Source organism: Bemisia tabaci, chromosome 5 (assembly GCF_918797505.1).
Source record: "Bemisia tabaci chromosome 5, PGI_BMITA_v3".
In the NCBI taxonomy this organism is placed as follows: domain Eukaryota; kingdom Metazoa; phylum Arthropoda; class Insecta; order Hemiptera; family Aleyrodidae; genus Bemisia; species Bemisia tabaci.
Window position 1 is genome coordinate 43018765 of NC_092797.1, and position 24645 is coordinate 43043409.

The 24645-nt window shown below is 39.3% G+C and overlaps 1 protein-coding gene across 1 annotated transcript; it reads right to left on the minus strand.

The window, feature by feature from the left end:
• Positions 1-714: 714 nt before the first annotated feature.
• Positions 715-23874, minus strand: LOC109032513 (uncharacterized). The gene is made up of 5 exons (XM_019044690.2): positions 22595-23874; positions 7710-7899; positions 5729-5976; positions 4658-4745; positions 715-3816 (listed from the first exon to the last, which is right to left on the minus strand). Exons 1-5 carry the CDS (start codon positions 23500-23502, stop codon positions 3736-3738), a joined length of 1515 nt encoding a protein of 504 aa, XP_018900235.2. The 5' UTR covers positions 23503-23874; the 3' UTR covers positions 715-3735.
• Positions 23875-24645: the final 771 nt, after the last annotated feature.

The window sequence follows — 24645 nt, forward strand, 5'->3', positions numbered from 1 at the left end:
CATCTATTGTCAAATTTAACTGGGCAATTTAATTTTGTACACGAGAATGTTTGTGTGGAATCCTTTGAACGCTTTACGGTATTTGCTTCGCACTGTGCAAAAAATTCACTAAAATTTGCACACAAATCCGTACAATCGTTTTAATGTAAAAATTCGAATTGCCCGATTAAATTTGGCAAAAGCTGATGTGGCTTGGTTCATTTCTGCTAAACGCGGTCCATATGTAGTCGTGAAATGTAATGCTCCTTCAATTTGACGGCCATGCGATTTGAACTACACGGGAGTTTGTACGCTTTTATCTCACCATTCGAAAATCTTACAAAAGATGTAATTATTCATTAGCATATACGAAAGCATGGCCGGCCGGTAGTCAACCATCTTCAATTTGACCATAACTTATGCCTTGGGAAGCATGCATGTTCTATCACCATTTTGTTAATCTTTTTGCCTTCCTTTCTTTTCCACACTTTCTGAAAAAGTAGGTATTACTCTTTTCCAGTACAATAAGTTTTTATTTGTCTACCAGTTTCGTAATTTTATTGCAAACAGTAAGTTAAAAAGATTAACCCCCTCCCATAAATCGTAGTTTGGGCTTTCAATATTTGAAAACATTCTTTTGTGGCAATGCTAATAGAAATTTGCGGAAGAGGCGGAAGTGTTATGAGTCAAACACACTGAACCTTTTTTTATCAGTGGAAAACAACAACAAAGAAATAACTTTCGAAATAATATTCTCGCATTTATTACAAAATATTGCATTTTTACAAATTCTAACAACATTTTCACAAACAAGGCACGGTGAAAGTGAGATTTTAATAAATATCTAGGTAAATAAACAAAATATTAAATTAGAACTTATGAACACCTAAGTTAAAAACTGATATTTACCAGTAACTACACATTGGAAAAACACACAAGGTCGTCAGTATCGTGGTAATTTCCTTCTTTTTTCTTAGTGAAGAACTTCAATTACCTTTAAATAATGTGTAATATATCAGTTTCAACTGTTTAATTTTCATTGGTGACTAAGTCTCTTAAGTATCACAAGTGTTCAAGTCTTTATTTTAAACCATTAACAATCCTTCCAATATTTGGACGTTCATTAAAAATCGATTTTCTATCGATAATCAATGTGTATTACTCTCTTACATCTCCTATTCTTTAAAAATTGATTGATTGATTAATTATTAATTATTTTGGTCGCAAGAATGTATTACGCCAGAATTGACGCCAGTAACTTGATTTTGACGTTTGTCAATTATAATAGGTAATGTACCAAGTACATTTTCCTAGTTAGACAGCGACTAACCATAGAACATATAATTCTGAGCGACTGATTTCCAAAAATTCAGAATTATTTTGAACATCCTGAAAGTACTGTAAAACAAAAAAAAAATATATTTTAACTCTCCGCAAAAGGCATTTTCGAACAGCACCCCGTTTGACATAAACATAAAATTGAAACTAAAAAAAATATATAAATAAGTTAGTTCAAATACATTTAAAGATTAAATATATCGTACATCAATATGATGCATCATCAATTATACAATACGTACTCCTTTTAAATTGTAGCTCCAGTCTCTTGACTTCAGCTTTTTACAGAAGCATGGCTTTAAGTTCGCGATGTGAATGCCAAATGTTTTCATTAATATGGGAACGCGACTTCACGTTTGCTTGACCAAAATTTATCAGGACTAGAATTTCTGACTTATCATTTTAGAGCTGGTATAAGTATTTTCATCATTATTGCCATATGAAATATCATCATTATTTATTTTTTATATCGACGCATAGATCGCTGCAATTTTTAACAGTAAATAAATTACTATCTCATTATCACTGATTTGTGCAAAATTCACATGTATAAATAATTTAAGAACTTATAACAAAATATTCTGAACATTTTAATGTCACCGCGAACGCAATTTTTAAACTTTGATCATATAATATCCTGATTCCTGCATTCATCTCAAAGCCAATGATTTGTATTTTCCACAAAATCAGTAGATCTTCTGTGACGTTCCTATTTGACTACTTATCAATGGCTAATCTTTGCAATTTAACTTTGATGGAATTTTAATTAAAAATGAAAAACTAAGGATATGCTTATCAATTTTTCAACAAAACGTGTGTAAGATTTATTGATATCCTAAACGGTCCAGGATTGACATACTTATTTTAGAGAATGAGCAAATATTATGGATAAAAATGGAAAAACTTTGCACAAGAAACTGTTTAAGTTCTTGCAACTTACTCTTCAGGCTTTTGCGAGGGTCGTATTGATCAAAAGGTTTTTCACTTAAAATGCCTCTTCAGAAATTTGCTAAGGAGCCCTTAGGCTAAATTAGTGCGACCAATAATCATAAAAAACAACCCTGAGAGTTTAAATATTTCAATTAGATAATTTCACAATATGTACAGGGTCATTTTTTCACACGTGACGTCCCTTGGGAAACGAGAAAAATTAAATCAACTAAATGAAATCAAGGCTGTGCTAATTACATTTGATTGGAATGAGGCTCAGGTAGGTAAAATTTAATTGCAATTCGTACAGCATAAACTGGATTCAGGCGAATAGGAATATGAATTAGTTATTGCTCAGCGGCATATGATACCATGATAATAAAAATTCATTAAAATTTAATTTTTTTCGCTTAAAAACAAAGAGAAAATTGTGTGTCCCCCATGATGAAGCTCCAGAACAAGAAGAATATTCAAGTTTCCTAATGCTTCGGCTTAAAGTTGACTGATGTAGGAAAAGTTTTGTTACTTACACATGGGCAGGCAGTTGAGATATTTAAGGCTTTTTCATGACATGACCGATGAGTGTATTTAGTTGTTTAGACCCTGAGTAATCTCCGATAATTTTCACGTATTTAATCTCATTCTTACTCTGACTGCATGTGGCGGAAAAGATGACTTAAGATTAAGGTTTCACATAAAAAATGCTCACATACCTTTGCTTAAGGAGACTAATTAAGCATTTTTCATTGCTGAAAACGCAAAGGAATTTCGACATTTATTCTAAATTTTTGAGTAGTTTAGATACTACAACTTAAGTGTGATGTTTTCCAGTATTCGAGTTGGATTACATTCTGTAATAAGGGACTACCCTATGTGCCATTGGTTTCCCTATGCAGATAGGTGCTTTTAAAGATGAACAAGAAATGTTGGTTCCTTTTTGCAGAATAAAGTCTAAAATATGGTTGCTTTCGATGTACGCAAAGTAGGTATCACGCATGTTCATTTGGACTAAATTCTGCAATTAGGAACTTATGTAAAAGGTGGCTCAATTTAGAAAGAACGCACGTGTCATCAGATTCCCTAAGCAAATAGGCGATTTTATTGATGAGCCAGAAATAGCACGAGTACTTCCTTATTGCAAAATGTGGGACGTTTGAAGTTTTTGTGTCCTCGCGAGATCAGATTCAACCATAAAATTATAGCTTGAGTCCTTAACCTGAGTTGTAGATTGATCCAGCACCCGTTTAAACTGGACGAAAAATGTTTTTAAACTACAGATTCTCAATAATAAAAAATGAGAAATCTTGATTTGATATTGAGATCGGACTCATCTGCAGCAAGGTGCGGTTGATTTTCATCCTTCAGCATAAAATCAGAGAGCTGAGGGCGACTTATCTCTGAATTTGCGAAAGGTTCAACAACCCTAGCTTTGCATGACCGGTTTGTATTGCGGGAATCTTGACGAGTGCTCGTGACCAGAGGCGTGTTTTAAAGTTCACTGTGAGCATATTCAGTGGTGGCTCGTACGTCCTCCTCGTGGAAACCCTTGCACTCAGCAGGGTATCGTGCCTGTAACGAGGAAAAAATACATATCACTATTTAGAATCAAATACTTAATGTTCCCTGGCATCCAAAAATGTAATACTCTGTTTTCTTTGCGTTCCAAAATTAATGTACGTACTTACGGCTCTCTTGACACCTCAAAATTTAATGTTCAGGCTCACCTCAGGTGCCATATACCCACTAGATGCTTTGGAGTCTATTAATATGCTGCTACCACTACGAAATGCAGTTTTTTCTGAGGTGTCAGCCATTGATTTTGATGTAAAGATTTTCCTATACGAGCGGGTAACATCAGAAACAACGTACATAAATAAAAATTAGTGGCTGATACTTCAGAAAAAACTACATTTCTTCTAAATGACAGCCAAAATCAAACTTTTGATTTACTACCACTACTAGATGCAAGCATATTATATCGATTATTAGGCAATCGTGCAGGCTTATAGTTTTATCATGTGTTGCACTGGGTATTAACGAAAGGAATCAAACTCCCTTCATATTCTTTTGAAAAAATAATTTCCTTAACTGTTTTCTTACTTGTAACTGAAAATATCTTCAGGAAAAACAATCTTCCGGAAAAGTGTAGAGTGGAAAAATTGAAACTTTGTCAACGAGACGTATGGACGTATGGTGCTTCATCCCAATTTCATTCCAAACGCTACCGTATTTGGATTGTCAAAGAAAATTAATGTGTCAAACTGTTGAGTTATTTGAATCCTGCACAATTCGAAAGATCCTAGAGAGAGAAGCAGAGAGGTAGCACTTTCTCATGGTTTGTTACACTTTTAGTATCATGGGTATTTGAAGGGGCAACGAAGACGACCAAAGATGAAAGAAAGACCATTACCTGGCAGTTGTGGTCCTCTGTTGCAGCATTGTAGAATTTCCAGAAAGGTGTGCCGGTTCTTCCAGATAGGAACCACGAAGCCATCAAGCTAGAAATTTAAGTATGAACAATTAAAATGAGACACTCAAATTATCACATCATCAACTCGATTTAGAGCCGTAGGATAATGTCATCAGTCAAAATGTGTATTTTAAAAATAAATTGCTGCAAAATGCTCTAAAAATTGTATGGTTTTCAACGTATATTCTCCTCTAGTCTAACATTTTAATCAAAAAGTATAAAGGTGCGTTCAGTTTTGAAGAATGTAGGGAGATATCGCCTTCACGTTTATTATTTCTAGAGATTTTTATTATTCTTAGAGATTTTTCACTTCTAATGAGGAAAATCTCTTCCATTTTGTCCTCCAATCATAGCCTCACAGTAAATGAGGGGCTTGAAGGACAAGGTGCATAAGTGCAGTTTTTGAAGAAATTGTGATATCAATGATTTAAAATAAAACTAGTCTTACTGCATATTCTGTCATAAATTCGCTCCCAAATTGCAATTTTTAAGCATCAAAAAGTCAGTTTGAACTTTCCCTCCGGCTTAAGGATCCATGCAATTTCGAAACCTCTAACACGTATTTCTTGAAATAGCAAAAACTGTATTTATACGCTTTGCCCTCCAAGTCCCTCAAATGTGCTCTTTCTAAATGATTAAGCGCTAGATTGTCATATGGACTGCATTTTGCAAAATGGAACCAAGATCATTGCAATGTTGCTAAGATTGTGCAACTTCTCTTGTCTTAGAAGAAAAACCTGGTTATCTATAAACATTTTCTATTTCACACGCTAAAAACTGTAAATTTAAGACCAAAATTACCATGTAAATTTCATATTTTTGCATGATTACAGTAATTTTATTGCAAAGGGTGAAGTCGCACAATCTTAGCAACATGGCAATGCTTCTGGTTCCTTTTTGCAAAATGCAATCTATTTATTGTTATATTCACGGCTTTAAATACATGCATTTATGAAGATGAGGTATTTGATGACCTAGGTAGGTACTAGACGATCACACGAGTAGACTCACCTGGTAATTTTAGTAACTCCTGGTTTTAGCCCGGCGAAACCTTCACTTCCTGGCTCGACTCTATTGATTGCACAAATTAAGTACCGATCACAGCTGGGGTTTTTGATGGCGTATCTGTACGCTCTCCATACTCGAAGCACGGGCTCAATTACTTCTCCATTCAGAGTTTCCGCTAATTTGTTTTCTATTTCTTGTTGGGTTAAATGAGAAAGGCTGAGCCCTTTACTCTGTCCAAGCCTAAATACATCCTGTAACCAAAAAAAAACATTACTACCTTAGAACGCTGTAACATATCTCGTCGTTACCAAGACGAAAGAACTACATTACAACGTAACAAAATTTCCAAACAAAAAATCGGTAAAACTTTGAACGGATATTGTTTAGTCATCAGTGGCGTGGCCCATGACGTGCTTCCCGATTTATTGATTGATCTACCATTAAAACTTATGGAAAAGGATCGATAAACAGGGTGTTCGCAACGGACACCTTAATAATCGATTCTTTACCATAGGTTCAAATGGTAAAATATCGATAATCGATTCTTTACCATAGCTTCAAATGGTAAAATATCGATAATCGACCATCACGCTTCGCCGCCGTCAGTCATACGCTTGTGGGAGAATAAATGAGTTATTTTGCAACTTTGAAATGGCGATATCTTTGAGAGAAAGATTTTAAGCTTGAAAAAAAAATACAGAAATTGGATAACCCGAGAAGTTAGCATCAATCGCCGTGGATTTTTTGCAAAGAATAGCGAGGCGCTGAAATGGTGGGAATATGAGGATTACATTGTAGTTACTAAGAAATTGTAGTCTGTTTTCCAATTTCCATGAAATTTCACAAATAAGACCATAAGTATCAAACTCTATGAAGTCGCTTTGCACAGAAACGCTACCAAAAATTTCCCAGTTCTTTGAGTTTTGTGAATCATAATTTCATTGTAATTAGGAGAGGTTCATTGCACGTTTCCTACTTAATCTCCCTAATCGCTTCCACTTAGAGAGCTCATATACCACGCAGACGCTTGTCATTCGTAAAAGTCGGGAGGCTAAATTTGCTGAGGGGTTTACGTCGTTAGGTACTTACTTAAATCGTCGTGCAATACACATTCTTGGCGTAACGAGTATTTCCTACGAATCAACCAGGAAATTACTAGGGATGACTGTTGCTAGTTTAATTATGTTTCACAGTACCGTGAATGAATAGGGTAATTTGTAATAATGAACCAACATTTTCTTAGTAGGAAGGTGTACGTTCATTAGATTTTACCTTGCACATTTTTGTAATATTCGGCAGACTTTATTTTATTTTTTTTTTTAAATTCTGATAAAAACAATTGGGGGTGAGACTAATTTCCACTCCATTCCAAAGTTGCAAAATGTACAAATATAATTGAAGTTTTCTTGAGAATTTGGTTGCGCAACTTCCGTCAAAAATGAAAATTATTTTTCCATACAGCTAGAAGAAAATTCCGTGATAATTTCAGAGAGAACTGCCCGATGATTTATTTTTAAAAACTCACTTTACAAATGGAGATTTCGCTTCGTTGGAACGGAGATATACGTTCTTTCGTCCAAGAAACAACGAATTTTCAAAATTACCTCTTAAATAAGAAAACCTGGCAAGCGCCATCAGGTGTTGCTAGAATTATGCGTGATATTTTTCACCGCAAAAACCCTAAATGCCTTTACATCATAAATCTTTTTAATGTCAATTTTTTTCGCAATTTTGATCTAATTTTCAAGACAAGAATTTTCATTCTCAGACCTTTAGATTTCGCTTTAACAAAAGAGGCAGCTGCAAAATTTTAGCAAGACTCAATGGCGCTTATCAGGCTCTGCATTTCTACTCTCAAAAAAGAAGTCCGGCAACAATCTGAATAGCGGCAGAGGTACGGTCAGTTAAGAGCGTGTCTAATTATGCGAAACGCCATTAATTAGCGTTCGGGAATGGGCAGTGGGCTGGTGGAAAATGGAGTTACCTGAACATAGGCGACAGCAGGTCGGATGTATTTGGCGGAGTTAACTTTGAGTCCGAACTGTCTCTTGAAGACGGCGTCAGCCAGGAAGCTCAGGGACTCGGCAGGGCGCGCCGGATCGAACATGGCAGCCCTCGCATAGCCCTGCGATTTCAGGAACCCATTCCCGATGAATTGCAACGTTGCCAGATATCTAGAACAAAAAGTATCATTGATGAGAATAATAAAGTCGATAGGCAATTTGCAATGCAATGAAAAATTGCAGCTTATTTCAATTTTATCGTCAAAAATGTCAATAAAAAGTGCCCCTTCAATCCGTAGATATGGGCAATATACACAACACTCCGATGCAGTAGCAATAAAGTGAGGCATTTTTCGGTAAAACGGCTGAGACTTCCAATGTTGCTAAGATTCTGTGACGTAGTTCTCTAGTTGAAAGTCTTCTTTCCGACAGCTCAGTTCTGAATTTTCCTTGAATCTGCTCCTTGCAGCTTGCTCCTCTGCTGTTTTTTCTCACTATTTTAAGGTTCGACTGTAAATGAATTTCATCGCCGCAAACACTATAAAAATGTACACGATCGTATAAAATGAGGCAGCTTTCCCGCTTAAGCTGTCGCGTAATTCAACATTTTTTTAAAAACATGTTTAAATACACAATGTTAGCAACACTGTAAGCTTCATACGCCTTTTACCGAAAAAGTCCCAAATTTTACTACGTAATTGCAATTTATTGCAATCTGCGCTCCTTGTGCTCGCAACATTGTGACGAGGAACCACTAGTTCTGGCTTATTTCAGAAACAGTTAAGGTGTCATCGGTTTCCCGATGCAGATACGTGCTTTCATGAATGAGCTAGGTATAGTCATTCCTCATAACAGAATATGGTTTAATTTATTTGAAGTGAAGTAGAGTCAACCCCGGTACATTTTCAAGGTGGTTTATACGATAAACAAGGTCAAGTACCATATTTCACAGAAAATCAAAACCGCGCATGGAAACATGGTATAAAATGAATGAAACTCGTGACACACTTAAACGACTTTGATAAGTGAGAAAACAATGAAGTATCACAAGAGGCCGACCAGTTTCCAGCTTAATAATGAGAGGAAATCGTTTTTCCGAGCACATGAGTTCTTTTTCTTCCCTGTATTGTCTATTGTTTCTCTTTTTTCCACAATGATTTTTCTAATGAGGATTTTTTTCCTTTTCCCTATTTTATCTCATTGGCGAGAGGAATTCGGTCGTTGAAACGGTTCAAGAATTACTTGTTTGTTTTAGGACGCCGTTGAGTTCGCGCCTCATGATAAAAAATTTGCATGCGCATTACAGGGTGCATCGAATTTCCTGACGAACGTGAGAAAATAATCTCCACGCACATTGAGTTTTCCCGGTAACTGAGAATAAAACAAAGTGAAGGTATTGAATACGCAGCCACTGGTTGACTGTCGTTCTTGGGAGAATTTGGCCGTTGAAAAAAATTTGAGGGTTTTATTTTTATAATAGAAGGTATAAAACAACAATACTACAGAATACACTGGTGCGCATCCAAAAAAGTTAAAGGTCGATGGATGAAGATGTAGGGGGTGTAAAAAGAGGGAAAAATTCAGAAATTGGCCTTCTGTCCATATTGATAATTTCGAGGTATTTATGCTAAAAAGGACGCAACGTTGCACGCAAACTTTAGGCATAATACTTATACTTTTAGCATTAATACGTCCATATAAAAGTTTACCATAGCTGCTTAAGTTAGGTATAGGTACCAACATTTTGTGACGAAAGAAAAAAAAACGCCGAGAAGTAAATTGCCTGATAGAATACCTGTCTTTAGCTCACGCTTAACTCACAGAGGTCTTAAGAGCAGAAATTGGAAATTAATAAATTTACGAGCGCAATGTGTGAATAAAAATGTGGAAAGAAAGAATATGGATAAGAAAAGAGCAACAATGATGTAGATAACAGTTTGACAGTGATAAGAGCTTTTCTATATGTTCTAGGAAAGCTCACCATTTTGAAAGTTTAGGAACGAAAAATCGTATTTTCTTATGAACACAGTCACCTTTAACATATATCGATGGTGAAACTGCTTGAATGCTCTTCTCAGTTTGCGGCGTTACAGACTTCCTGTCATGCTTTATTTTCAACATGGATGGAAAACTATCGAACGTCATTTTCTGAAATTTTCAGAGATTTTTCTTCTCTTTATAAATGATATTCTGTGAAAAAATCAAACCATTATGTTGGTTCGGTCTCCTTTTGAAAAATAAAAAAGTAGCAGAGATTCCAAAATACGCATTTTTGTAGTTTCAGCGTCGATATGTGTTTCAACACAAAGACAGCTGGTCACTAAAATCTTCAAACTAATGCTGCTAGTCTAAGGTGGACATAATTTTCGGCACGGAATAAACACGCGGCATCAAGCGCCGCACATTCTCCCGATGAATAATTGTTACAGCACACAGTCTACCTTGTAGAATGAAGGCGCCGTAGCAAAATATCTACCTGTGCGGTTTTTCCTCTCCAACTATACAGATTAGATCGTCCCATAAGTGAACGTAGAGACAACAGAGGCAAAATTCAATGCGAGAATCCTTAATTACGATGTCTGGACGGCATACAGTGGATCGAGTCAATGGAGGGGTCGGACATGATTCAAAAATTTTAAAAGCGTATACCTTTACGAATATGAAATGTTGATGTTTTACAAGTAGTTTCATTGGTTTTCTCGTAAAATCTTCCACGAATAGCACTCCTAAAAATTGAAATTGTAGATGAACGTAAAATTTTACGATTTTTGTGAAAAAATTTCATGTCCGACTTCATTCAAAGACTCGTTCCACTGTGCGGCATAATTGGACGTCTTAATGCCGAAAGGAACTATGTGCATAGGGTTTGCATGAGACATAGTTCCTTTTAGTATAAGTACGTCCAATTATTTAAAAATAGAGAGGAAGGCAATTTTCTTTGTTCTCGGGAGCCTATAATTGAAGCGTTGGGTGCAGAAAAGGCATTTCTTGGTTACGGTGTCTCAGAAACTTTGCTACCGTTTCATTCATTATAATTAAAGCAAATATATGAAATTCGTTGAAACTTTTACTGAATTTTCTTTATGATTTCACAACGCTAAAAACGAAAAACTTCAGGAAATTCACACAATCGTTTCCTATCTAAAATATAAATTAGCAGTGGAAATTCTAAAAATCCGCAACCAAGGTATGACTTTTCTGCGCCCAACTCATTTCTTTCATATTTCATTATGGCTTATACGTCAGTGCAAATTGTCTGAATAGAAAAAGTATGTTTTCTATCGTATGCAACTGTAACAGCGCACGACAAAAGCATGCAGTTTTGTTTGAATGAGGATGATTTGAAAATACTATGTTCTTACTACGGCTGTAAGAGAACGACGTGTCTGAATACCATTCGTTCTCCTGAGTAGCTCACTATCTGGCTATAAAAACGTCATTATTACCACCACGTAAACTAATCGCAATCCGTGGTGACGAACAGTAATGATTCAGCCTCGAAGATGGAATCTTCGGCGTTAATTTTGACTTTTTCTCGAATTGAGAAGGCGACATTAAAATTACTGTAGGGTTTTTTTTTATGTTTCATAGTAATAAGTGACGTACGAAAGTTTCGCGAGAAACCACGAGTAGAGTGTCCCGAAATGTATGCATAACGCAACTAAAATAGGAAAGAAAAAGTTCGCTGAGGGGGAGAAAAGCTCGTGTCTGACGAACTTTAAAAATTCTCCGAACAGTTTATCGGTATTTATATAGAATTTTTTCCATTTGTTTCTTACACACGAACGCAATTCATTCACAAAATTAGCCCTCTATTATAGTTTTAAAGGTCACGAAAATTTCCTTATGAAAGTTCCCGCATGGAAAGTTATCGAGCGCCTTCCAGTTATATTCCTCGCGTGAGCTCCGAGCGCCGCAATGTAAATGAAAAAGCGGAACGTATGACCATTTAAGTTTTAATGCCTTACAAAATGCAGGATCGTGACAATATTCATAGCACGCATTGGAATTAATTTTACAAGTTTTAGCTATAACTTTCAAAATATCCCAAAATAATCGAAATTGGATGCGTGCTCAGTTTAGTATTCGAGGACGATAATTTCAAAGTATGCTCTGACCTCTCACCTCTGACCTATAAATAAATGGAGGACTCTGTTCTTGCATCCGAGAAAAAGAAGAGGAAAAAATTGAAGGGGAAGCCAATGTGAGGTCCTTTTGGACTTCTTCTAGATCTTCCGACTTAGAATCAGGCGTGTAAAAGGAACACAAGGTAGAGAGGCTAAATGCACTGGAAGTCTGTGCGCAAATTGTGTCACAGTTTTTCGCCGCTTAATTCGATTTGTTTCGGATGAGCTCAGTGTCAGCTGGCACGGGACTCTCAATAACGGCACTAAATCGGCGCACTGTGCAGTCACCAAGCAGTAAAATTGGAACCGTGGCACTGTGGATCGAGTAAATACGAGAGGTCGGACAAAATTTGAAAACTTTATTTGCTCATAGCTCCGTGTATACAAAACTTTGAGGTTCTAGAAGCGGTTCCATTGGTTTCCTCGAGAAATTTTCCTCTGGATGCACCCCGTAAAATTTAAAATGCGACGAATTATGCATCAAAATTCGCAGTTTTAGTCAAAAATTTCACGTCCAAACTCTCTGATAGACTCGATCCACTGTGCGTGGACGGGGGGGGGGGGGACTGCCCCCTTGTTTGCGGAGCCCCTCCCAAGAAATGTGAGAGATTTTGCTCATTAAGTGCATGACATGTATTTCATTCTTGAAATTCGAATTGGATCAATTTTTCGGCGAGAATTGTTCAGAATATCTCCTGAGACGACTCAATTCTGAAAAAATTTTCCGCGGGAGGGCCCTCCAAAACACCCTGTAAAGCTAGGATTCCTAGGACTCTGCTTAGAGCTTCCATGAGCCAGAAGGCATACATGCGAAAGGAAATTTAAGCCAAAGGCTCAACCTTTTTCAAGTAGTGAAAGAAAAAACATACAATTATTAAAATATTATTGGTTCAATGCTCGTCAATTTTAAATTCCCTCAACTGACTTTGCCCGGGGAAAAACGGTTTATTACTAATTCTGAAGGAGATGGGTCAAAGCGTCGCTCCTCTGACGTATGGACGCATCTCATATTCTACGTGATCTCTGTTCTCCGTATAAGCTTACGTTTTCCGCGGCTATGGTGGAAATAGAGATACGCCCTTATACGTCAGAAGAGCGACGAGATGGTATCACTTAGATTTTAGGTATACAGCAGGCCCCTGTCCAGATTAGGTTCTATTCTTCAGTAGGTAGGGCTAGTATAAACCTGGTACAGATAGGTAATGATACGAGTATTCCTGAGTCCCGCCCTAGACTCGTTTTTCCATAATTGCTTTCCCGTTTTCTGAACCCCAAAATAAAGCTGAAGCTACTCGGACTCGAATCATTGCACGCGATCGCAGTCAAACCAATATTTTAATTCAGGTTTTATCCAAGAGATTTTCTTGGAATAAACGGCTGTAATATCCTTCTATCAGAGTAGTCGATCAGTTAATTTTTACCAAAAATATATACACTAAAGCAGTTTTTACAGCGCTCTCTGGCGCTATGCGACACCTAGCCGCCAAAGTCCCCTATCATCCCAAAGCCCTTCAGGAAATTGGCGCTCCCTTATTGTACCCCCTAAAACCCCTGTCGCCACCCTTTCACTGGGTCCCCTTCGTCTCATCCCAGGAAGACCTCAATCAAGCATTTTCTTCGGCAGCCTTTCTTCGGCCATTCCGTTGGCCATACCAGAAAAGCTGTTTAGTCATGACGTCAAAAACGATGTCTTTTTCGACTCCCATGATCTGACGCACTTTGCCATGCTTCGGAAGAACGCCGTATGAGCCATCAGGCGTTGCTAAATTTCCTTCGGTAAAACACGAACTCTCGAGAAAAGTAAATATTTCCCTTTCAATTTTTCAGAAAATTTTGTTCGCAATTTCACCTAACGTTCCTGAAAATTTCAAGGCAAAATATTCGTAGCTTTCCTCAAAGATAAACATTTTATCGGAGGAAATTTGGCAACTCTCAAATGTCCATACGGCGTTTTTTTTCTTAGCACGGCAGCAATCTATATTGTTGCGGATGCGGACCCGAACTCTTCTAGAAGTTCCTACATACATACAATTCATTCCTACGATGCACTCTGGCGTTCTGCGACATCCGAACGCCACTTACATCTATCTGCCCAGAGGTTGTCGGGCAACATACACTGCAACATGTCTTCGTCAACGCCCTGCCGCCCTCCCTTCATGGGACTTCCCCGTCGCCTTTTACCCAGGTGGTATCCAATCCAAAACATGCTTGGACACCCGTCGACCGAAAATTTGTTGCCAAAAATTTACAGTGAGTAGCTTTGCAAAATTTGATGGATACCTCGATGTTTGCTCACTACCGTTACAGTATCACATGAACTTAAAAATGCTTCGAATACTTTTCGACACCAGAAACGGGTGCTCTCAACGTGGCTGATGATACAGCGAGGAGGACGTGGATTTTTAATTACTGGATTGGCGCCTTGTGCGACACGTTTGCGTGCCTTTAGACGGCAACGGCTCGGCATATACCGTTTCAGATTTGGTCGCTTGTTCGGGGCGGCACACGTCCACGTCATCTGTCCGGTCGCGCGGCCGCGGTCGTCCGACCATGCGTCATGCGCCGTGCGTCCATTGTCGTCTTCACTATTAAGCAAATAATGGCCGCCGGACCGCACCGGACGGCAAGGCGTAAGATTCACTCTGCCATGCTCAGGGAAAACGCCGTATGAACATTCAAACGTTGCCAAATTTCCCATTTGAAATTTTTATTTTCGAGAAAACTTGAGAAAAATTTCCCTTGAAGTTCTTAGATACTTCAGATTCAGTGTCGGTCTGGCTTGAAAATTCTCTGGGTACTGATACGTTTTCGGGGCCTCTCCTTTCAGGTGGGACCCCCCAAAATAATTGAACGTCCTCCTTTATGTGGAGTTTTCAAGTTTTTGGGGGTCCCTACAAGGGGCATACCGGGTCTTTAGAGTCACCCGTCAGAATTTCAAGGCTGCTGAGGCACCTTAAGCACTACACTACTTTTATTCGCCTTACGTATAAATATGAGAAAGTTAAAAATTTGTTAAGCTAAATTTAAGATATTAGAAAAATGTTACTAAAATTATAATGAGCGTTTTTTCCATCTAGTAAAGTATAGACCATGACCTATTCTAATAGCCGCAAACTTCCAGTATCAAAATTTTCTGAAAAATTGGAGGCAAACTATTCACAAATTTACTTAAAATTTGTACTTAATCAAGAAACTTGGCAACATCTGAAGGCTTATACTGTGTTCTTCTTTAACTCGATGGCACGGCTACACGCTCTGATGCCATCGTAGGCTTCGCGTATTGTTTTCATCAGATTTTGGCCGTTCTGGACTGTTCCGCCATCATCAGCAGAGAAATAGCACGCGCAACTGCAAATTGCTGGAAAATTCTGCCGTTCTGAGGAAAAACTAGAGTACCTATCATGTAGGAAGAGTATTGCCATGTGGATTACATTTTGCAATAAGGAACCACTATCTCTGGCTCTTCCATAAAACCACGTATCTGCATAGGGAAATCAATGGCATATTTATGTTGTTTCTAAAATGAGCCAGAAATAGTGGCTCCTTATTGCAAAATGTAATTCATGTCTACCCCACTCTCTGTTAGTCTCGCGTACATGGAGAACGTAAAATTGCATTGCAATTCAAAAAAATTAGGCCCTAAACAGTGTTCAAACCTCACCTTTGAGTTTTAGGAGCCATTTGGCGCATCAAGCTCGACTTTTTGGGGCCATTGAAGGTTTTTTCGGGGCTAGATTGACTTTTTGCCCATATATCACGACGCACTTGGTGAAAAGTTAGACGCAGGATGTTTCAGTTACAGAACTAGTAACTGTAACTTGGAGGAAATTTCGAAAAATCACCAAACAGAAAAATTAGGATTTTTTTTTTTTTTTTTTGGGGGGGGGGCAATTTTTAGGGACCACGATGGCGCAGAGCATTCATTTTTTAGGCGCCATGACCAATTTCTTGGGCGCATTTGGCGCGTTGGCGCCTGTGAGTTTCAAACACTGGCCCTAAATATAGAAAATCACAAGAAGCTTATAATTATTGTAACCATATTTTGGCTCTTTTTTTCTTTTTCAATTTTTTTTCTGGGAAAGTTGATAGATGGGACAATTTTGATACGCCATCTATATTATACAGCTACAAGCAAAATCTTGGAAGCACTATTTCTGACGAACTGCCGGACCGATAAGGATGATCTTTACATGTATGTCATCTGTAGTAGATGTAGATGTGCAAAAAATTACGAAACCCCAAACTTTTAATGTTGTAGAGCTTTTAAAGCTCATGTCACTTAAGTCCAATGTTAATAGCGTGAGAGATATGTCGTTTCCGCTAGAAACGTCAAGGTGTGGGATTCTACCTGAGTGACTCGAATAAACAATAAAACAATGGAAAAGCTCGTGAAGGGCTCCTTATTCGAAGAGTTGAGGAACGGTGCATCGCTCAGGGTTCAAGGTTCAAGGTCCAAGGTATAAGGTTTAACTCAATTGCTGGAACACTGGACTTACTCAAAAATTTTGAAATCGATGCAGCTCGAACAAAAAATGGTGTATTAAAATGGAAGGACATTTTTGCCTATACATATGCGTATAGGGCCCGCGAAGCGGGTCTGAGGGCGCGAGGCGCCCTCTCGGGGGTTGGGCCGCGTAGCGGTCAGGGGGCAGGGCCCCCTAGTAAATGATACTCATTGTCTTGGAGGAAAACCTGAAATCTTATATGAAAGGGGGTGCAATAATTCAACTCGCATACTTCCTCCTACTAAAAAATGAATCGAGTCCTTAAGCCATATTTGACAGATCATCATTCAACGTCATTTTATCCTAAACCCCCTTTTTAGTGACTTGCTATTGCTATCAAAGTAAATTGTTAGTTACTTAGTTAGTAAGTTATTTTATAAATAGACATTCAGCAGCCTAGGCTATTGTCGTCTTTACAAAGGATTTGGAAGGTGGGTGTATATACATAAATTTAGATTTATACCAGCTATTAAAATGCATCATCATGCGCCGACAGATTTTGCAAAATTGCCTAATTGTGGGTAGAAACGAAAATAAAGTATCGCTTAGGGGTCATCCCTAAATTACGTAACGCTCTAGGGAGGGGGGGGGTCGAGGAGAGCGTTACGCCATTTTATTTTTACGTGTTAAAAAGCAGATACCTACGACCCTACGTTACAATAGCGTTACAGTGGGGGGAGGGGGTAAAAAATGCCGGAAAAGTGCGATACGTAATTTAGGGACGACTTTTTATTAAGGTCACGTTTTTAAACTAGGAAATCCGAACATTTTTCTCTCGGCGCAAGGAACTGAAAGTCTAGTAAAAACTCAAGAACGTGGTATAGACCGTCAAGACCTCGAGTATAGCGTGTGACCTGCTTGCGCATTGATTACTAGTTCTGCACGAGGAGATTACCTATATTCTATTGTTTTCATAATCGATATGTGTCAGCAGGCTGTTCACTTTTTGCTGCCGTTCTCGGAATGGTGAAGCTGTGTTCCTGCTAATGAGCCGTCATGCATGTCATTGCATCCAGATTTTAATTTGACGATGTCGCGGCGGACAGACGGGAAAAGTTATAGCCTGAAGCTGGTGATTTTTTTTCAAGAATTTTTTCCTATATTTAAAAATTTCATAATCATTATGATTTTGGGAGAGGAGGGAAAATTACATCCCCTTATATTTTACTCATGATTTTCTTTATGAGGAATTCCAAAGAGGCTAATGCTACTGCTCCATTTTCAAAAAATTTTAGAAATATGTAAAACCAAAGCCGCGCGTATTAGAGCCTGAATTTTGCCGGCTTGTAGATGAGACTAAAGAAGTTACACATAATAAAAAAATCCTCCTCTAAATTTCCATGGGTTTGGCGCTATCGAAGGTGATAGTCTCTAGAAGAGCCCTGTTTATTCAGATTTAAAAAAATATGACCCAGATGTTTGAACATTCGAGAGTTGTCAAATTTCCTTCGATAAAATGTTCATTTTTTAGGAAAGTTACGAATGTTTTCCCTCAAAATTTTCAGACGCTTTAGATCAAATCACAAACAATATTATCCGAGAAATTGGCGGAAAACTATTCAAAGATTTTCCTGAAAATGAGTGATATGCCAGAGGAAATTTGGCAACGCCTGAAGGCTCATACGGCGTTCTTCCTCAGCACGGCACACGGAGAAAAATACATCTTGCGTGGGACCCGAAGTTTAAGTCATATGGATCTCTGAAGTTTTCAGATTGAGCATCTGAACACTTCAGGTCTAACTGTCGAGGTTTCGATCACACATCTGAAACTTCAGTTCTTACATCTGAAGTACTTCAGGTGTGAGAACCGAAGTTGTTCGGATGTGAAAACCGAAGTACTTCAGATGTAAGAACTGAAGTTTCAGATGTGTGATCCAAACCTCAGCAGCTGGACCATAATTGTTCGGATCCTCAATCCGAAAACTTCAGAGATCCATACGACCTAAACTTCGGGTCCCACGCACGAAGTTTTTTTCTCCGTGAGACATACTTGCGTACAAGTTTTGGCCATACAACATGAGAAAAAGACCGGTGAACTAACCGGGAATTCACCCGGGCAAACGAGAAGTTTTATGCAATAGAGATCCCTGTTCTGCGGTCAAAAATCCCATGACGCCAATAGGATGTGAGTACATGACTCACAACTCACTACTCGAAGTCGTGGTGACCGCGATTCCCCTGACGACTCGGATTATCGATGCTGGTACCGCGGTACCGGTTCCAGCAACCGCTTTTTCTCCGCAAATCCCGTTCCCCGTTCCGTCTTATGCTCGTTAACTTCGATTACTTGAAAGTAGAATTTAGTAGAGCAATAAATGAATGCTCAGCCACCGAGACAATTTTCAGGTATTGTTCTTTTAGTAGCGATAGAGTCTACACGGGAAGAAATAAGTTGTGGCTGGGCCCTAATTTTCAAAGTCAGCTACAATTAATTGGCTGAAATGGCCATCTCTGATTAATTAAAATGATTGATGATTGATAAATGAGGAATGATGTGATTTGCGATTAATTAGAGGCGGCAATTTTATCGAATTATTTGTGACTGTACCGCCGCACTGTGGATCGAGCCCATAGGAGAGGTCGGACAAAATTTGGAAACTTTAAACGCTTATAGCTCCGTTTGTGCAAAACTTTGAGGGTCTGAAAGTGGTTCCATTGATTTTCTCGCGAAATTTTCTTCTGGAAGCACCCCAATAAATGTGAAATGTGACGAAATAAACGCCAAAATTTGCAGTTTCAGTCAAAAATTTAATGACCGACCTCTCTAATTGACTCGATTCACTGTGCGCCGTCTATTTTGTTTTTACGTGTGGCTTTTGGTCCTCCTTACTTAAATCTTCGCTTCTCTGGCGTCACGGTATATCTCAATTTCCGCATGAGCCCTAAAAAGTATAGATTTATATGAAAATCAGGGCTCACGTGGAGGTTGAGGTACGCCCTTACGCCAGGGAGGCGACGAAAGAACCGGTAAAGACGGTTGTGGGTGACAAAAAATTGTATCTGTTGAGACTCGTTGGTTTCTGCCCTCGGCTCCAATGTTATTCAAGGCCGATAATGGTTTGTGATTTAAAATGGTGCTCATTTTGAATAAGTATAAAAAAAAAACTTGAGCCCATGAAAAATGAACTATTTTTCGGCAAAATGTTTATCATCATTAAGATTTGGAACTTCGACAGGTGTGCTCGAAAATTTTACATAGACTCGAATTAGGTCACCACGAGAAATAAGGAAAAATTCAATTGTTAAAGCGACAGCTGATATCGTTGGCCATGAAAACAGAGATACAGAAAAGAGACCCTATAACGATACAAAGAAGTGAAAAAGTCGAGCGGCTATACCTAGAGAAAATGTGCTTTTTTTCTCTCTTTTGATAGGATTTCTCGATTGAAGGGAAGGTGTTCCCCTAAAATTCAGTATAAAATGACACCCTAAAAGTAACCTATCTGACACCTCGAGTAACGTAAATTGAGAGGATTTTCCTTTTTTTAGGCGAAGTAATTTAGACTGATCCCAAATCCTCAACGTAGAAAGATTAATCAGCGATTAATTAATGAAGGGAAACATGTTCACAGCTCTCCGCAAATAAAAGTTTTCTGCCCAGAAAATTTAATTTGTAGCAATCAATAGCTCCTAGCACACGGCACTCACTTTTCAAGCAAAATACAAACAACTTTGTCATGACGGTATTTTTCTTGGTGCATGCATGCACCGAAGTTTGCACTTTCCTCGATCAGAATTCATCAAGTCTTGATGAATGAGACTCATTAATTTTTCAGTTCGAGCTTCAGGAATCAATTTCCTAATTAAAAAGGAAGTTAAAATTGTTCGCTGGGTTTGATAAATCGGCAGATTCCACTTGATTTTTATCATGATCTTTCGCAACCGGAGTTTCGTCTCTATTTAGATGCAAAATAATTGCAACGATTTGGTTCTTATTTTCTTGATGAAAACTAAAATACCTAACTAGTTTCCCTCTTGCGCATCAGAGCCTCTGTATCACGGATAAAAAAACTTTGTGCGTGGGACCTGAAGTTGAGGTCATATGGATCTCTGAAGTTTTCGGATCACGTATCTAAAAACTTGAGGTTCAGCTGCCGAATTTCGGGTCAGACATCTGAAGTACTTCGATACATACAGAAGGGCTCGGGTCACATATCTGAAGTACTCCGGTCTCCGGTACATACCGAAGTGTCTCGATGTTTGATCCGAACTTCAGCAGCTCGACCTCAAGTTTTCGGATGCGTGATCAGAAAACTTCAGAGATCCGTATGACGTCAACTTCGGGTCCCATGCACGAAGTTTTTTTCTCCGTGTACCTACACTCTCCATTTTTCCCAAGAGCATAACAAGGAAGACAAATTACGCAGAGTTTTTGGTGAAAAAATAACGGTTCTGGCTGCAGTTGGTATTCTTCACAGTGACATGATTTGAATCTCCATCTGATATGATAAGGCCGAGATGAGATAACTTATAAGGCTCAAATGATTATACAATTATTTGATCTAGGTGGAATCTATAGGATAAACTTGCTGTCATATATTAATGACCATTTAATCAAATGTTGGAAATTGTGATGTTTGTACTTCAAAAACTATAGCTCACTACTTGAATGAATTAAGGCAAATGGAATGTACAGGAAACAACGCTGTCGAAACTTCTGAATTTCGAGGCTTGAAACGTCCGATTCTTTCCAATTTTCGAGAGAAATGGACCAAGATAGCTGGGTCAAGTCAAATTAAACTTTTTTAATTACGTACAGCTATCGGAAAATTAGTGGTGAAAAAAAACTGCTTCGGCTACAGAGACTGAAGGTAATAGTTAAAAAAAAAAAGAAGTTACTGACATTTGATTATTGTTAACTATGACACCATAATGGTTTACATCGACGAGAGCCAGTTATTCCTCTGATGACCCTTTTCATTATCTCGTTACTTCGAAAGTGGCCTCATTAAAGGACTTTCCGTCTTTGTTAGCGAACTTTTCCAAAATTGTGCTTTCGATAGGATTATTTTACCGCCTTAAAGGAAATTGGATAACGTGGTGCTGCCTTCAAATCCTTAATTCTTTTATAGTTCCTCGATTTGAAACCGTCTGCGGGGAAAGATACCTTGATCCGCAAAAACTACGAGTTAAGTAATTGATACCAAAGTTTTTTTACCCGATTTTCAACCAAACTGGACAAAATTCATTCCACTGAAATTTTGTATTTTTGTCCACTATATATTTCCATTTCACTGATATTTTGTCTATGAGGACAAGTAATATCTCTCGTGAATGATGAAATTTCAATTATGGTCTGCCGGATTATGATGCAACGATGCAGTCATCGACACGAAATTGAATTATATCCTTCGCTATTTATTCTTTATTGCGCCAAAGAGAGTTTCGAGTCGAAACCTCAAAATTTGATTTTTCGACTGAACTCGTCGAAAATTGCTCAACCAAAACTTTCCTGTACTACCGTGCTGAGGGAAAACGCCGCATGAGCATTCGAGAACTTTAGGTGAAATTGCGAAAAAAGTTATTTGAAAATTGAAAAAAAATATTCATAAGTTTATACCAGAAAATTCGTGTTTGATCAAAGTAACTTTGGCAACGCCTGAAGGCCCATACGGCGTTTTTCCTTGGCAAGGCAGCGTATGCCCCTCCATAATACATATTACTTTTCGAGCTAAAATATTTTTCCCGTAGGTAATGTGGCTTTTTCCATCACCTAGTATGTCAAAATGGCGTTCAGCTGATGAAATCTATGCTCTATGGGGGTAATTTAAATCAAATTTCATCCCCTAGAATTTCAAGACAGCCTGCAACGGATGAAATCGACGTGGTGATTCAACTCATCTTTTCTCAACTCCTATAATTTCAAAATTGTCTGCATCTGAAGAAATCAATGGGATCGAACCGATTTAAACAAAAAGGAGCCAAGTCACATTTTGAGAGAGAAAAAGCCAGGAGTGTTTTCGAGAACCAATAGGTAGGCCCAAATTTTTTCACGGAAATTTCACAGAATTCATGCCGAGGAAAAATATTTTAAATGTAAAAATAGGCTCCAAATTTCATTTTGAACATTGTGTCTTTTATGTAGGAAAAACAAAACTTTAAACCTCATATTACAGTTTAATCTTTATGTAACTTGGTTCCTTTTCATCAAACTCAGTTAAATAAAACTCTCATATTTTCATCTCCCAACAATTCAAGGCAGTCTGATGAAATCGTTGAAGTAGCTGAACTCACCTTTTCTGGGTGGCCGGCTCGGAGACGTGTTTGATCCACTCGGCAACAAAGCTGGTGAGACTCTTAATCCAGCGCCTCCTGAAGGCATGATTCTCCATCGAGTCAAAAATCCTATCAACTTGGAAGTGACCATCCTTATCGACGAAGAGCTGGAATATCCTTCCGAGCCCACTGTTGTTCCACAGGGTCTGCCCGAGCTCGGACTGCTTGAAGTGCTCCCAATACTCCCTCAAAATCCCCAGGAACGGCGGCAGGAACGACGACGCCTGCTCGTGCCTCTTATGCTCTTCCACATCCTCAAGCTCCTTATCCTCGTAGTGGATGTGCCCGCCCCCGATGGAGTTCATCAGGACCGGGAGGAGGTTCATGATGCCCTCCATGCCGGAGCTCTGCCCGCCCTGGGAATTCGCCTGGGCCATGAAAGTCGACGCCACGCTCATGAGGGAATCCCACTGGATGCCGCCGGCGTCCTGCTTGGGGTCCACGTCATTGCCGATGTCGTTGGACTTCCCGCTGAACATGTCCATCATCTGGCCGATGAGCGCCGGGTCGAACCCACCACTGTTGCCACCACCGCCGCCTCCGCCGGCGCTGTTCGAGGCGTCTCCCAGGGTGCTCCCTATGTTCGACACCAGGGACCCGATGTTGGACAGGAGGTCCGGGTTCTTGGCCGTCTGCTGGAGCAGCATGTCGCCGATCTGCTTACCGCCGTCCGTCTGCATGATCGACTGGAGGATCCCGCCGATCCCTGGGCCATCCTTCTTCTGAAGGCTGTCCTGGAGCAGGGATCTGGCCGCCTCGATGAAGGGGTTCGACTCCTCGTCGATGTGGTTCGACTCGCACCGCAACACCGAGAATTTAGCCAGAACGAGGAGACCGAATAACACACTTTTCAGATGAACTTCCATGATCGAATTCGAGACACACACTATTGCATAATTTTACACTGGGAACACGACCGGTGATAAGAGGTATCAACGCGAATTTGAGTCGGGCGGACGGAGAGTGGAGTGGTCTAGTTGAGGTTGCTAATAACCTTGAACTGTGTCTACGCTGGATTTCGGACTGGATGTGGAAGAGAGGAGAAGAGAGGATGGAGGAAGAGCGACGGAAAAGGAGTTGGAGGGGAGCAGAGCCATCTCTTGGCTCGCCACGGCGCTCGCTTTAGTGGATCGAGAGTAGCGGTACTCGGTGACGTAGCAACTGGGAAACGATTGTAGGTACATTCCACCGTTGAGGAGGAAGGAGTCAGCTCGGCTCAGTGCATGGGGCCGGTGGAGCGGCTCCCGGGGCCCTCGCCCCCCCCCCCCCCCCCCACGGCCCGGCTGGGGGGGGGGGGTTCGAGTCCCAATGTCGTTGACCTTTCGCGCGTCTTCCATCCTCCGCTGGCCTTGTCTCAACTGGCCTCTACTCCGGTTCCAGCGGCTAACCTAAAAATAAAAATAGAATGGAGTGAGAGAAAAACTGAAGGAAACTCGAGTCTATCTCACCTCGGCATCAGGAATCCCATTCATCCATGATTGAGTCGGGTACGTGCTCAAATGCACCGGCAGTGCCGAGTAGATGCACCTAAACCTATCCTACGGTCTTAACCATTCCGCCGTGCTAAGGAGGAACGCCGTATGGGCATCCGAGAGTAGCCAACTTTCGCCGAGTAAAATATGTATTTTTGAGGAATATTATGCATATTTTCTCTCGAAATTCTCAGATAATTTAGATTAAATTGCGCACAAAATTGTCCGAAAATTTGAAGGAAAAATATTCATATATTCTCTTAAGAATTCGTATTTTATCGAAAGAAATTTGGCAACGCCTGAAGGTTTATACGGCGTTTTTCCTTGGTACGGCAACATTACTCATGCTGCATCCCGCATGGACGCAATGGACAATATGGATCACATTTAACAAAAAGGAACCATCGCAATTAGAGTGTTGAAAAAATGTTGCTTCTTCTTAATTATCTAAAAAATCTCTCTACGTAGCAAATTGATTTTACTTCCCACCAAATAATTAATAATTTTAAAGGAAAATAATTGTGTATATTTTAATAT